This window comes from Felis catus, chromosome C1 (assembly GCF_018350175.1).
Source record: "Felis catus isolate Fca126 chromosome C1, F.catus_Fca126_mat1.0, whole genome shotgun sequence".
In the NCBI taxonomy this organism is placed as follows: Eukaryota; Metazoa; Chordata; class Mammalia; order Carnivora; family Felidae; genus Felis; species Felis catus.
This window is the reverse complement of record NC_058375.1, coordinates 175,823,569-175,838,734: the sequence shown is the minus strand read 5'-3', so window position 1 is coordinate 175,838,734 and position 15,166 is coordinate 175,823,569. Positions and strand designations below refer to the sequence as shown.

The 15,166-nt window shown below is 35.4% G+C and overlaps 1 protein-coding gene across 1 annotated transcript in view; it reads right to left on the bottom strand.

Moving 5' to 3' along the window:
* Positions 1–15,166, bottom strand: part of COL3A1 (collagen type III alpha 1 chain) — a 40,948-nt gene that overhangs the window by 19,024 nt on the left and 6,758 nt on the right. The window contains exons 2-19 of the mRNA XM_003990961.4: positions 11,196–11,398; positions 10,661–10,711; positions 10,109–10,222; positions 8,717–8,797; positions 6,646–6,699; positions 5,934–5,987; positions 5,096–5,149; positions 4,397–4,450; positions 4,176–4,229; positions 3,434–3,487; positions 2,967–3,011; positions 2,775–2,828; positions 2,268–2,312; positions 1,644–1,697; positions 1,144–1,242; positions 553–597; positions 300–398; positions 46–99 (exon numbers count right to left, since the gene is read on the bottom strand). Of these exons, the coding sequence (XP_003991010.1) occupies positions 46–99; positions 300–398; positions 553–597; positions 1,144–1,242; positions 1,644–1,697; positions 2,268–2,312; positions 2,775–2,828; positions 2,967–3,011; positions 3,434–3,487; positions 4,176–4,229; positions 4,397–4,450; positions 5,096–5,149; positions 5,934–5,987; positions 6,646–6,699; positions 8,717–8,797; positions 10,109–10,222; positions 10,661–10,711; positions 11,196–11,398 (1,268 nt within the window). The remainder of the gene's footprint in view (positions 1–45; positions 100–299; positions 399–552; positions 598–1,143; positions 1,243–1,643; positions 1,698–2,267; positions 2,313–2,774; positions 2,829–2,966; positions 3,012–3,433; positions 3,488–4,175; positions 4,230–4,396; positions 4,451–5,095; positions 5,150–5,933; positions 5,988–6,645; positions 6,700–8,716; positions 8,798–10,108; positions 10,223–10,660; positions 10,712–11,195; positions 11,399–15,166) is intronic.

Below are 15,166 nucleotides of genomic sequence, written 5' to 3'. Positions count from 1 at the left end.
TCATCCGAAGTAAGAAATAACCAGTTCCGTTGGGGAAATACTTACACGTTCACCACGTGGCCCTGGCTCTCCTTTGGCACCGTTTTTACCAGGTTCACCCTAGTGACACAAAATCTTGGTGTAAAAACAGGGAGAGTAGACTAACCAAGTCAGCAGCAGCAACGGCTGATCCAATTATAAAACCGGGGTGAAACCAACATAAATTCAGCTGAACAAGTACAAAAAGTCTGCTGTTTGTATTTTTGTTGGGGGAGTTAAACCACACCTGTCAGGCAATGAAGGAAGAATAGGCAACTTACTGCAGCACCTCGCTGTCCAGGAGCACCATTGGTTCCAGATGGTCCAGGAGGACCCCGGGCTCCTATCAGTCCAGGAGCTCCAGGGATGCCAGCAGGACCCTAAAAATAGCCGAGGGACACTAATATTAGTCAAAATTGAACTTTCTTTTCTGAATAGCTAACTTAAACATCGCAAATGTCTTCTCATGCAAAATGCAAGGGAGGCCAATAATGTGTGTGGATGAAATGAGAGTGAGGGGTGAGGGCACCTTACCATTTCGCCTTTACCACCAGGACTACCATTGGTCCCAGGAGGGCCCTAGAGGGGGAAAATAGCATATTATAAATAATGCAAATAGTGAATATACATTTGTAAAGTAAATATATTGGTGGGTGTTGTGCTTTATAGAGACTCGGTGATTCCTCGTGATTCCTGCAACTACAGCACAACACATAAAATGTAGACAAAAGAATTATCATAATCTGAATAAATTAAAGATCCTATGTATATGGTCTAAATTATTAAATAATATATAGAAGCGGTTTTTAATACTGTTTCTTCTCTGAAGTTCTGTAATTGGTGATTAGTTGGGGCACATTCTTTGAAGTATCTGATAACTCGACATCCTCAACTTCACTTAGTCATATAAACAGATAATTCATAAATTCTAGAAAAGCTTAAACCTCAAAAGACATGATTTTTTTTAGCACTAATCCAATCAGTATTTATCACAGTAAAGTCATTTCAGAGGACCAAGCAACATTTTTTTCTCAAAAAAATATTTTAATTGATAGCAACATTAAAACATATGGTTCCATGAAATGAGTGTAGCAACTCTTCACAATGGCTGTATTTGTTACTTACAGGAGGACCTGGAGCACCAGCATGTCCCTGAGGTCCTGGTTCTCCTCTTTGTCCAGGGGAGCCACTTGAACCAGGAGATCCTGCAGGTCCAACTTCACCCTAGGGGATAAACCCTGAGTAGTCATTTTCTCTTGCCATTTCTAATCACTAAGCTAGTTCAAACCCATCTCCCAAAGGCTGGGGTAGCAGGACAATACACTTTATCACAAGCAAAGAATCCTGAATCACAAAGGCGGAGAAAAATGGTAACTATGTGTGTGACTATGTTATCTGCTTTCTAGAAAGAGGCTGGGGAAAGAGAAAAGAAATATCAGAATAGTTGAATGCCAGGGATAACCCTTTTTGGAATAAAAACATAAGGCTTTAAAAAGCTGAATCGGTAAAAATATATCTACTTGATGGGTAACAAAGAAAATATTATTTTCAAGAAGCAATCCAATGATTTTCTGTTGTCCTTTCCAAGATCTATTTTATATTCTATTATAGAAATACATGTTTACCTTAGCACCAGGGGAACCAGGGAATCCTGCAGTTCCAGGGGGACCAGGGGGACCCTGAAAAAAATTAAATACAATTTCAAGAGCTCTTGAGTAAACAAAATCTAACACTATACCAACTAGTAAGTAATAAGTTAGCACATACACAGTACAGAAGACAATTATGCAGACAAAATAGTATTTGTCACTCTTGGATGAATATGATGTGGAGAAACAATGTGGTAAACTAGAGAGTAAAATCTTTCTGCCACAAATTCTGTGACTTTGTGCAATTTTCTTAGCCCTCGGCTCTCGTCCTCTTGTTTATAAAATAGAGGTAACACTATTATCTGTTTTGCAGGGCCCTGTTAATTGTCATGTCCAGTACTGGCTATTAACTGACTGTGTATGCACTATACAGATGTTAGTAATTGGCCAAGTATAATAGAAAGTATCAGAATTCTATTTATGGGTTCAGTCTCTTTACATTGTGTCTAGATTTTGTTTATGGAGTTAGTGTCAGTTTGAGTGAAATGTTTATAAACAGCGTTGAGCTTTGAGTCTACGGTTCATATTATTCCAACATCCCATACCATGTAATCTGTCATTACCCTGAAGCAACTCAGGGTTAGATCAAAAGTTACTTACTGGTTGTCCATCACTTCCGCGAGCACCATCATTACCTCGAGCCCCCTAAAAAGAGAAGTTTGTCTCAAATATCTTCTTAATTCTGAAAAGCTAGTCACAGATACTGTTCTGACTAAAATGCTGACTCCATTGTGTTGACTTTTCCTCCAGTGTATTCAAATCTGCTTACCAATTATATATGTTTAGAGTCAAATTTTTAAAATTCTGATGCCTACAGAGATGATCTGATGTGGAAGAACTGGATTCTGCATTTAACAGAACTGAATGTGAACTAATGGTTCTAACAACATATGCAAAGATAACCCTTAATTTTTTTTTCAAAAGAGAGAATAACTATAAAACCCTTGTTTGTTTTCCTACCATTAAGACTAAAATTTTATGGAGGCGTCTTTAAGTGCTATTTTATAGAAAAGATTTTCCTGAAGATTGTCACAGCCTGAAAACTTGGCTGAGACCCTTATCTGTGACTCTGGGCTGGAACTGTGCAATGTGGGTGGCTATACTCACTGCGGCTCCGGGAAGTCCTGGCCGTCCTCTTTCACCAGGAGCTCCTCTTGGACCCTATAGAATAAGACAGAAACAATGGTGGTACTTTAAACCTGACCTGTGTAAGAACAGCTGGGGAAGGAGTAAGGCGAGTTTAGTTTTAGATGGAGGTTAAGAAAATAAAACTGAAAATTACATGAGAAATACAATTACCATGGGTCCAGGAGCTCCGTTTTCACCAGGCAGGCCATTTTCCCCCTAGAAATATGTAAAAATATGTTACCATTTTGTAGGACAGGGAGAGCAATTTATAGTTTTATGAAGTATTATGAAGAATATTACAGAACCTAAGAAAAAGATGTATGTTTTAGCAGTATCAAACTTTTGTTAGCATTGTATTTATCATAAATCCCAGTCAGCATTTTGAAAACTTGAGGATGAAACAGAAGTAATCAATGAGTTACTCAGAGATGCACAATCATTTCTAATCTAGACAGTTCAAGTTATCTGCCTTAATGGAAGCTTGAACAGACCATCTGAACTAGTCACTGTTATTCAGCTCCTAAAATACAAAATTCAGGTAAATTTCAGAAAAAGTTTACCCCAAAATCTAAATCTTAATTATAGCTATAACATTTAAATGAATTTGCTTATGAAAATGTGATTTTGTTTTGATTTACCTTTAATCCAGGAGCACCTGTTTCACCCTTTTCTCCATTTCGTCCATCAAAGCCCTAGGAAGTGTATAAAAGTGGTAAAAATATTAAGATCTGTTAACTATCCAGAATGGTTGAAAACCATTGAATGTTTCATAACTAGTTTTTACCACTCAGCACTATTTTCAACACTGACATAAATAATTTAAAGCTCTTTTAAATTGATTGAAGACATTTGACATTGATTTTATAGTAAAAAATCTGAACTAATTAGCAAGTACAATTTAGTTCAATTAGGAAGTTGCCTCAACTATAGCAAATATCAGCTTCATAGATTTAATTCTATTAAGTTGTTAGATTTGGGAGTCGGTTGGTTGAATGTACCTAATGCTTGCATAGAATAAAGTTGCTTGATTCAAGTGTAAATTACATTTACCAAGTCCATGAATAACATATAGTTCTCAATAATATATTTTCATTTTTTTCTGACAGTGATGATAAGAAAATTAAATATTTATTTCCCAAGCCTTTTCACACATTTAAAATCGGTCCCATTACTATCTGTAAAATAATTAGTTGGTTTGGTCAACAAAGTTGATGGACTTACAAAATCTAATCAACTGGTCGTCAAACAATATATATATATATATATATATATATATATATATATATATTTGACACACACTCAATTGCCCAATAAAATTGGTTAGGCAAGTAAACACAGCGAAATGAAACAGTTTATAGTCAATTTAGAAACTCTACTTACTCTATGTCCTTTCATACCAGGGAATCCAGGCATGCCAGCTGGACCCTTCATACCCTAAAAATAAGGAATAGAAAAATTATTAAGGAATTTTCAAATAGAATCACAATGAAGTAGTAAGATGTCTTCTATTTTTAAGTTTAACGCCATTTAATTATATCATAATTTTCAAGCTAAGATCACTGTGATTACTCCAACTATTTCTTTAGATGCTGAAGACTTACTGGAGGTCCAGGCAACCCTCGCTCTCCAGGTCGCCCAGGTCTTCCTGATTCCCCCTAGGTGGAGAAATAAAAAATACATAGGTGCTTGTGTAAGAGTAAACACATTGTAGCCAAGTAGCAAACCAATTGCTTAGCTTTTTTCCCCAAAGACTCATGAAAGTGAAGCTAAGCATATGTCGTTAGGACAGCTTTCCTGGTAGAAGGAACGGGGAGGGCTTCTCCCGTCTCCATATGAACTTGTGGTAATGCAGGCATTACTCTTCGTTGAAACATTATGACTCTCTCTCAATCCACTGAGAAAAATTTGCCATTGGAAATTAAATGGGAAAGGAAGAATGGCACAATATTGAAGGTGCTTTTAAGTGTCCAAGATCATAAAGTATTGATATCAGTTTCTCCATTACAAGAGGCAGAGAGAAGATACTTGTTTCTCCTCCAGTTGAGTGATATATTCACTGGATGGGCCCTCTTGACAGTGAAGAAGCACATGTAGGGGTTCTGTTAGTTTGGAATTCAAAATATGATGTATATATAGCTATACAAATACTATACGTTCAAAGATTAATATGAGCTAAAATGTCACTAGGATAGCAATGATTCTTTGAGTGAGGTTCTTCTGAGCCTAGTACACACCATATGTCACTTACGATATGCCAACTTGAATTTTGCCATATCCCCATTCAATCTTTAAAAACTTACATCTTTTCCAGCAGGACCAGATGGGCCTATAGCACCAGGGGGTCCTGGGGGGCCCTGAAAATAAGGAAATAAAATACAAATATATCTGTAGGTTGTTCTGTTACAATTTATGATTATATATCATGCGTTTTCCTCAAAGGAACCTCCCTTTAGGAAATTCTCTCAACAGTTTTAATTATGATAATGACACATTGAGTTAATATTACACCTATATTATATCCAGTTTTTACTCTCTAATGAACTTATTTTTAATAGGAATTAAAAATATTGCATACCTGTATTTTACATCACATGTAAGTATTTATACACCAATGTGCACGTTTACATTTTGTAAGAGATTGAATTTTTGATATCTAGGTATTTCCAAATATTTTGAAATATTAAACTAACTTCACCTCACTTGCTTGTTTACACAGCATGTTTTTTCGCAGGGCTCTATTAGATTGCGCTTATTTCTTTTAAAAATTTCTTTTAAAAATTATATGTCAGAAGAGTAGATATTAAGGTGAACTGAGTGGCTACAGAAAAATTAAATCTATATTTACGAGATAGAGGATTTGCATCCACACTAGGAGGGGAACTATCGTGGTGGCTAATTAGCCAGGGAATTCCTAGATAAATAGCAAGTATCCTTAAGAAATCTAAACCATTAAATGAGTCCAAAAGATCTTTGAAACCAGTTCAACTCTCAGAAGAAAATATCAGTTATTATTTTAAAATTTGAGCTTAAATTCAATCTATACATTAGAGGACATTATAGTGATTATGTTTCAGAAAATGAAGCTGATTTCTATGTAGAATTGTCAATTTCTTAAATGTAGATATAATTGTTACTTACTGCAGGACCAGCTTGCCCAGGTTCACCAGGGGGACCTTGGTATCCTGGAGAACCCTAATGAGTAGAATAATGTGTAAATATTTTAAAAGTAATGTAATATTCATACCAGACATTTATATCTTGAAGACAGTGTGAAATCAGGATTCGTGTAGGCAGTCAGTGAATTTTATTCCATTTTATAAATACTGAAACCAAAATTTTTCAGATTAGAATAAAGCATATTTATTCCATTCTATCCACTCCATTCCATTGAAATTGAATTGTTTTGAACTTGGAGCCATAACACATGCACATTAAGCCTATGACTTTGGATTCTGTGTTTCCCTCTCTCTCTCTCTCTCTCTGTCCCTTTCCCACTTGTGCGCTTTCTCTCTCTCTCAATCTCTCTCTCTCTCTCTCTCTCTCTCACAAAAATAAATAAATAAATAAATAAATAAATAAATAAACTTAAAAAAAACATATAATTCTCCTTCTGGCTTTGAAAAGCCTATGGCTTAATTTTACAAAGGTTTTAATTGCTCGTAGTTATTGGTAGAACGGAATTAAATATGAAATTCCAACATCTTTGAAGAAATGATAGTCTTTTGGATGTGATATCTGTACTTAATTGTGACTATGCATGCTGGAATGGTGAAATTACAGCAAGATCTGTGTTACCTTGATTTATATAATATGCATGAAAATAGAAAGCACCACTAATGGCTATACTTACTGGAGAGCCAGGATGACCAGATGTCCCAGGGGGACCAGGAGGGCCAGGGGGACCCTGGAATGTAAATTTGAGGGATAAATATAAAATAAATGCATCTGAAATACACTTTATTCAGGCATCAAAGAGATGCCTCTGTTTAGAAATGATACGTTTAAAACAATGAGAATAGCATACCTTGTTATATATGGTAACTATTCAAGGATATGATTAATTTTATTAGGTTTACAGTAAAGATATCACTAAAAACATCACTCTAAATGGAATTTCCACAGAATCAATAAAAATCACTGCTAAAATTATTGCTAATCCCTCCAAAAGGGGATTCAAAATCTGGAAAAATCCATGCAAAATGCTAAGAGAGTCCCTGCAATATTAAGATTAAACTGGTACTGGTGAAAGAAGCATTTTTTTTTGCCTGCCAGCCTAACTCCCTGTGGAAAAAGATTTATCTGCATACTGTAAGTCCAAGTTTCTAAAACTAATGATGTAAATGAACCCAGAAGTTCTTAACTACGTCACTGAATTATGTTGATATGAAGGTCTAGATGTGTATTTGAGAATCATCATACATGGGACAATGACACATTACAATTATAACCAATCGATGTATCATTTCTCAGAAATACAGCTTACACTAGAAAACCTTCAGTTTTGTAGCATGCTGTATCTAAATACTGACACTAAAGATATAAAACTACAGGCTATAATTAAACTTTCTCTTGTAACCGCTTTTCTGGAATGTTAATAAGTAGTGTTTTCTTTTTAGTTTTTGTTTTTCAGTAAAAACTGTATATAGGATTGAAAAATGAATTCATAATTTCAATGTAGCTGAGTAAGACCAGGTATTTATATTGTTAATATAGTTCTCCATCTTGGGGCATCTGGGCGGCTCAGTTGGTTAAGAATCCAACTTCAGCTCAGGTCATGATCTCAAGATTTGTGAGTTCAAACCCTGCATTGGGCTCTCTGCTGTCAGCTCAGAGCCTGGAGCCTACTTCGGATTCTGTGTCTCCCCCTTTCTCTTTCTGCCCCTCTCCCACTTGTGTTCTCTCTCTCTCTCTCCCTCTCTCAATAATAAATAAGTAAATAAACTTAAAAAAAAATAGGTCTCCTTCTGGCTTTGAAAACCAAAAACAAAATTCACATTCCTCAAAACTTCAGAGATTTGTAAAATTCTCTTTTTATAACATATCAAATTTAAGGGTCTTTCCAAACTGGTCATTTGGATCTATTAGTTAAAATTTTGTCTTCTGTAGTTTTGGAAGTCACAAACGTGGTGTCTAATGATCCAGGGGGCAATCTTCCATAATCCCTGAAAATCCAGTGTCATGTTTCATTTACACTTACATACCTGTTACTGGCAGTAAAACCATAATCTTCCCCACGTTGCTTTTCCTGACAGCCTGTTCTACGATAAGGGTCATTTACCCGGGACACTATGCATCATGTCAAGGTGCCCAGGTTTCAGTGATTTTTTTCTATTTTCTTCTGTTAAAACTCTAGGTCATTTACATTCAGGGAAACCATTTGGGTTCAATGTGAATAGCTACCATTTGTAATAGAAGAACTTAAAGGCTCAATACATTCTGGAAATATTTGTATTAGATTTTAGGGTTTGAGGTAAGGCAGATTGTAATCTTGGACAATTCATCACTCGGATTGTCATCCAGAAGGGAGCATTTAACTGATGAAAGCTCATGAAAAGAAGATTCTGAACAATTTAGGGAGCAAAAGGGAAAGTGAAAGGGAAAAATAACAAAACTGGGTTAAAATGAGGAAATACATGAGTCTGAGACCTAATCATGAAGGCAGGTGGGCCCCTGGTAGGAGTGCTTGTGTAAAGAAGGAAGGGGTGGCAAAACAGGCATGGGATGAAAGGGAGTGAGGAAAAAATGAGCGAGGATGGAAGGATTGTGATAATCCTACCATGCGCATTCCCAGCCTTAATGGAAAATGAGCTATTTTGTACAAGTATGCAATAATAATGTATTACTAGAAAAACAACCATTCAAGAATTAACAAAATGGAAGCGAAATAATGCTCTAAAATGCTGAGAAACATTTGTACATACAGCTGGCCCGGGGTAGCCTGCAATTCCTGCTCCTACTACTCCAGACTTGACATCGTATGATTCAAACTGGGGAGAATAGTTCTGCAGCAAAGAGAACAGATATGATCATTTTGACATATAGATTATAGTTGTTTCCAAAAGCATTTAGAAGAGGTGCATGTAACATCTATTATTCACTGATAAAAAGTTTCTGCATGCCAGAGGATGTGGTATGCATTATTTAATTATCTTGCTTATCCTGTCTGTAGCTTCAGATAGTAGATACCCTACAGAAATACTTGCTTATGTAATGCACAAATCTTTCAACTAACTCTATGCAATGTTAATTCCAAATAACTTGTTTCTATATGGTCTTACTCAAATTATTATTTCTAAGTGATATCTGCAGCATTAGAAACATAGGATCACAGACTATTTGAAAGCTAAAAGAGTCTTGAGATCATATAGTCTGATCTTCTCATTTTGAGCAGAAAAAATGGAGAAGTCAAATTACTTTACCAACATTTAATGATGCAAGTAAAATTTGCATTGCCTGGCTTCTGGTTAGTATGCCTAACAAATTTACCCCCCAAGTAAACATCCCCATAGAAAATAGGCACAAGAATAATAGAAAAGCTCATGGGCTTATTGGATTTCTTTGCAGATTATTTTGTTTTGAATCCCAGGCTTACAAATGGGTTATGTTTGATACCAGGATAAGAATAAGTTAGATGGTATGCTTTGCTTTCTGTTGAATTGACTTTTGTACAGCATTTTTTTTTTTGCACTCAGAGTGATTTGTGCATATGTGGTTTCTTATTTCTCCTAACCCCATGTAGCAGAAATCTTGTCTTATTTATTTGTTTTGGTTAGATGCTTTAAATGCAGAGGTAGTTGGTTGCCATGTTTTTCAGGAGGAGCAGGATGTGCTCCGAAGGCTTGGCAAGAGTAGCTGCATAAGCTTGAATAATCCTGTTGAAGTCAACAAGGAGTGTTTGCAGCTCTTCAACTGCTTTTTGTCCAAACTTTCAGAGGCTTCACCATTGAGGTTATGAATAGAATAAGGCACAGTTGCAGCAATTCCTAAATACTCTAGGTTAATTATTTTGGGAGTTAATGGCTCATTTCACAACCATAGTGATATATTATATGCCTGCTGAGAAGTTGGGAAATTTTGCAAAGATAATAGCAGCAGCATTGACATTATGAGGAAAAGTAAAATCTATGAAGCACTTAAAATACTGCTCCTCACTCATAAACACTAAATAAGGATTTGTTAAATACATAAAGTCAGAGAATAGATATAAGGAATCCACAAAAGTGAGATGTAACATAGGCTAAAGGAAAGAAAATGAAGTAGGTAGTTTTAAAGGGGGAAAGAGGGGAGGATCTTTTTGTCCTGGAATTTATTACCTGAGGACCAGTAGGGCATGATTCACAGATTCCAGGGGGGCCAGGAGAACCAGGGGAACCTGGCTGTCCTGGAATACCAGGATCACCATTTCTCCCAGGAATACCAGGAGGGCCCTAAAAGAATCAGAGACAAAAACTCATAAAACAGTGCAAAATTCTAGTGATTCAGAATCATTATCGAATTGTAGCCTCTCTACTTTATAAGGTGAGGAGTCAATATACGTGATACATATTTTCTTGCGAATTCATACACTTTTATCTAAATCATGTGAATAATTTCAGTATGATTTATTTCTTTGTCTATTGATGTATATTTTATTTTTCAAACTGATATTGGGGATGAAGACATTATTAAAGTTTGGGAAACTTAAATATTCACATGTACAATTATGGATTCTCTGTTTGCCTTCTTTTGTGTCATTTAAATATATGGTAGTAAAGGAAATATCTGAATGATGAAAGCTCAAATATGAAAAGGCTGTTAGAAGAAGAAGAAAAAAAAGCAAACTACTTAAGGAACTCATTTCAATCCCCTGAAGAATGTTTACTTACTGGATCTCCCTTAGGGCCTTGAGGTCCATGACCATTAGGAGGGCGAGGAGGCTAATAAATGGAAAAGATACATATTAAATAAAACATAAGAACATCTTTCCCACGAAGTGTGGCCCAATTTGCATATTTATTTCTTATCCCAATCACATCCAATCCCTAGTTTTAAGCCAGAATGTTCACCTTTTACTTGTAATACCATCATGATTGTTTGGCAGACATTACTTTCTTTTCCTTTCAGGCTCCTATGATATAGGAACTGTTCATGTATTAAAACACAAATCTTGGGGCGCCTGGGTGGCGCAGTCGGTTGAGCGTCCGACTTCAGCCAGGTCACGATCTCGCGGTCCGTGAGTTCGAGCCCCGCGTCAGGCTCTGGGCTGATGGCTCAGAGCCTGGAGCCTGTTTCCGATTCTGTGTCTCCCTCTCTCTCTGCCCCTCCCCCGTTCATGCTCTGTCTCTCTCTGTCCCAAAAATAAATAAATGTTGAAAAAAAACCCACAAATCTTGAAGATGTACAGATTTTTGGTAAACTCACAGCTGTTGGAGGCTGTGGGCAAACTGCACAACATTCTCCAAAAGGGATCTCTGGGTTGGGACAGTCTAATTCTTGTTCGTCACATATTATGTCATCGCAGAGAACAGATCCTGAGTCACAGACGCATATTTGGCAAGGTTCTGGCTTCCAGACATCTCTATCCGCATAGGACTGACCAAGATGGGAGCATCCTCCATCAACAGCTGGAAAATAAGTTAGATGGTGTGTTGTTATCTTATGTTTTGCTGAAATATGATTTTTGTTACACTATCATGATTTTCCAATAACCAAAGTGGAGAGAGTTTGAAACAAAGGATTTCTTCCTTTTAGTAAACTAACTTGTATGTTCTTATAAGCATGCCTTTGCAAAACAAAAACACACAAAGAAAACCAAAAAAAAAAAAAAAAAAACCAAAAATCCACACATTAAATTACCAAGAGCATCACATTCTCTCTACATAATTTGCTAACTGGTAAGAGATTGCTTAAAATACCAAATCTGCTTATTAATTTCAAAATGGTACATCATAGTAAATTCTCCTTAAGGCCAATAAGTGTTTCAATTTCAATTAGAGTTAAGAATTTGAAACCAATGGAAATCACACCAAGCACTTAAACATTTATTTATTCCTTGTGTGATTGAAAACAAGCCTTTCTAGCCATCACTATCCTTTGCTTTAACAGTAGATAAGAGTATTAAACTATAATGATGATTTTGTCACTAACTCTGAAAACTTTCTGGATTTTATTAAGCCAATTAGGAAATCCAGGGGAAAACAGATACTCCTGGCTGCACAACACTCTTCCAGATTCCTGGGAAAGCTCTAGCAAAGCTTATTGTATGTATTGACTATCACTGCCACTCCACTGGGCATTAGTAGGTCAAGATGATATGACATAATGTATCGTATATCCCATATGAATGTAAAGAGATTTCCAAATCACTAAAAATAAACAGCGTTTTTAAAAAATAAATATGGGCAAGGAATGAGTAAGAATAATAGGGAAACATATGAATCATGACCATGTGTATTTGTGGCTTAACATGGTCAAAAATTTGCTTCAACCAAAGTTTTAAACTTGTTTCCTAATTATATGTAAGGTGCTCACATTTCAGCAGCCATTAACAATGAATCAGCTCAGGGATTGCCAAAACAAAACCTGCTCTCAATTCTTAAAGCATTAGCTGTGGATTGTGGTTAAATACAACTTCAGTTCTTGAGGATTACTGTGATAGCTTGCCAGTACTTGAGTAAATAAGTAAGAAGTTTCTAAACATCTGCAAAAATTTTTGCAAACAACAAATGATGTACTGTTCAGGATTTATATTTTTGTAAAACAGTGAAATTTTATTTTCTGAGAGCCAAGAGCTTTAAAATGTCTGCTGAAAGAGGCCCGCTTGGGAGGAAGCAAGTGGTTTAACAACCATATTTTTTGCTGCCTTGTGGCCCAGAGGCCTTTGAGGGGCTGCTGAAGTTTTTCCATCTGGATATTGCATACAGCCATGAAGATCACCTTGATAAGTTCCCATTTCTACATCCTCTCATATCTGAAGTAATACTGATTTAGGTTCATGCTAAATACTTTGGGCTCAGAGGTTTAGCTGATTTAGCAAAAGTTCACGCACAAAAAACGGTCCTCGCAGAACCTATAGATTCTATAGCATGCTGAAATTGCCTCCATTCCTCCTTTCCATTTTTGTGTGCAGATACAACTTTCATGATCTTGCGCAATATCCTTGATCAATTTAGGAAGTGTAGAAGTCTGTTCTCAGTGTGTTACAGTTACCCAACGTGGTCTACAGCTAATAAAAGAAAGCACGTTTGTTTAATTGCAATTTTAAGAAGGCAAGAATCTGTTTATTTTAAAAAGTTATTCTAGTTCTTCCTCCATGTTTGAAGCAGATATATGAGAATATTGGAAAGAAATATTGTCTAAGCTTTTGGAGGAACATTCTTTTCTACTTAGTGAGCATAAAAGCTGAATGCCAAAATGCTTACCTAATGCAAATGAAGTAGGTCTATTTAAATGGTGTTATGAAAGATATGCTTCAGAAAAGCATAATCCTTTTCATATTATTGTGAACAATAATAATGTTAAAGGATAGAGGTATCAAACTCATTTTTCTCTAAGTGGAACTGACATTTTATATTTAGGGACTAAGTTCACTATTTTTCAGAAAAAGTCTGAATGTTTTAATGAGATGGAAGATTGTTTAGCAAAATTGCATGAAATGCATTCTTTGGTTTTAGCATTGGCTTCTCATTCTTCACATGAATCATTTTAAAACTTTCTCTAAATTAACATTATGTGTCACATTCCAAAAGATTAGTTTTAGCTCAAGATTTCCCTTTTAATAATGTGGACTTCAGGCTCCCCAGCCTTCTTGAAAATGTCACATAGTGTAGAACACTATGTTGACTACAGGTAATACTAGTGTATTGTATACTCGAAATTTCCTAAGAGAGTAGATTTTAAGCGTTTACACCCAACACACACAAAAAAGGTAACTATGTGGGTGACTATCAGTTAACTCGATTATGGTAATTTTTCACAGTGTATATTTTTATCAAATCTTCATGTTGTACACTTTAAATACATACAATTTTATTTGTCAGTAATACTTCAATAAAACTGTAGGGGAGAAAAAAAAGAATACTACTAATTTATTCAAATGATTCTTTCAAGTCTTTGTCTCTGGATCAGGAATATCTTTCTACATGTAACACAGGACCTATGTTACAAAACATAGATATTGAATACTAATGATTTATTAAACACAAATGATAACAGTTAAAGTGAGAGTCAAGCATCTCATATTTTGAATATCTTTTCTTATGTTCTTAATCTGCCCTAAAATTAACGTAAATTTTCCCTGTGTATTCATCCTCCCATGTTTATGTCTCACTGAAAGAAAGTATCATCACATCACTAAAAATACTGTGTTTTCCTTTTGCTCTGTAAACTATTAAGTAAGCACAATATTGACTTTTTAAAATTGTATATATGAATTTGCTAGAATTAGGTTAAACCCAATGCTATCTAAATGAAAATTATTACTTTGCCTCTTTTTTCCAAATTTTATTAGAAACTATGCTTATTATGCTTTTTAAAACACAGAGGTCTCAATATAAAGGTTGAGTTACCTTACTGCACATCTCTTTTTTTTTTAATAAGTGATATTGTTCTAAGGAAAAAGAAGAAAGTTGGGGTGTTGGAAAAATAAGAATTAATGCAATTTGTTTATTGCCATAACTTATTTCACATCTGTTTAAAAGAAATTTGGCTCTCCTGAAGTCAGTTTCTATAGAAACGTGGTTGAAAGACCTTTCTCTGTTACTCTAGCTCAATCACCTTTGTTGAAAGAATGGAGACTTTTGTGCAGTTTCCTCTAATTTCTTGTTCCGTGCATGACAAAATATGGTTGGCGATATGTTCTCCCAGAAGCTAAACCTCTTACACAGATGACTCAAGGCCCTCAATGTTAGTACCTTTGTTTAATTGTATGTGGGAAAAGTATGGGAGAGTCAGGAAAAAGAATGTTTTGTTTTCAAGAGGAATAAAATATTCTAGTTTGTCACTTGCAGCATTTAGAAAATGGGATTCAGAAATTCAAAGTGGTAAATCAAAGACAAATAATCTCATTTTTCTACTGAACAAGTAATAGATTTTCCAGTTACTTCCTTTATTGTTATTGCTTGAACTAAGTCTCCCTGTTTCAATATGTAATTAATTTTAAACTCCGCCTCTCATGTCACTTGATGTTTCTGTTCCTTATTACAAAGCACAGTCTTCAAATAAATTCATTTGTGGCCACACACGCAATGCATTAGACTAAGCCATCTCCTTATTGGGATCAAAATTATAAAACAAAATGAAGTTAGTAAATGACATAATCCACTCTTAGCTTCTTTTATTGCTTAGCTCTCTGTTTCAAAACTCCAGAGGAAAAAAAAAATCAAGTAACATAA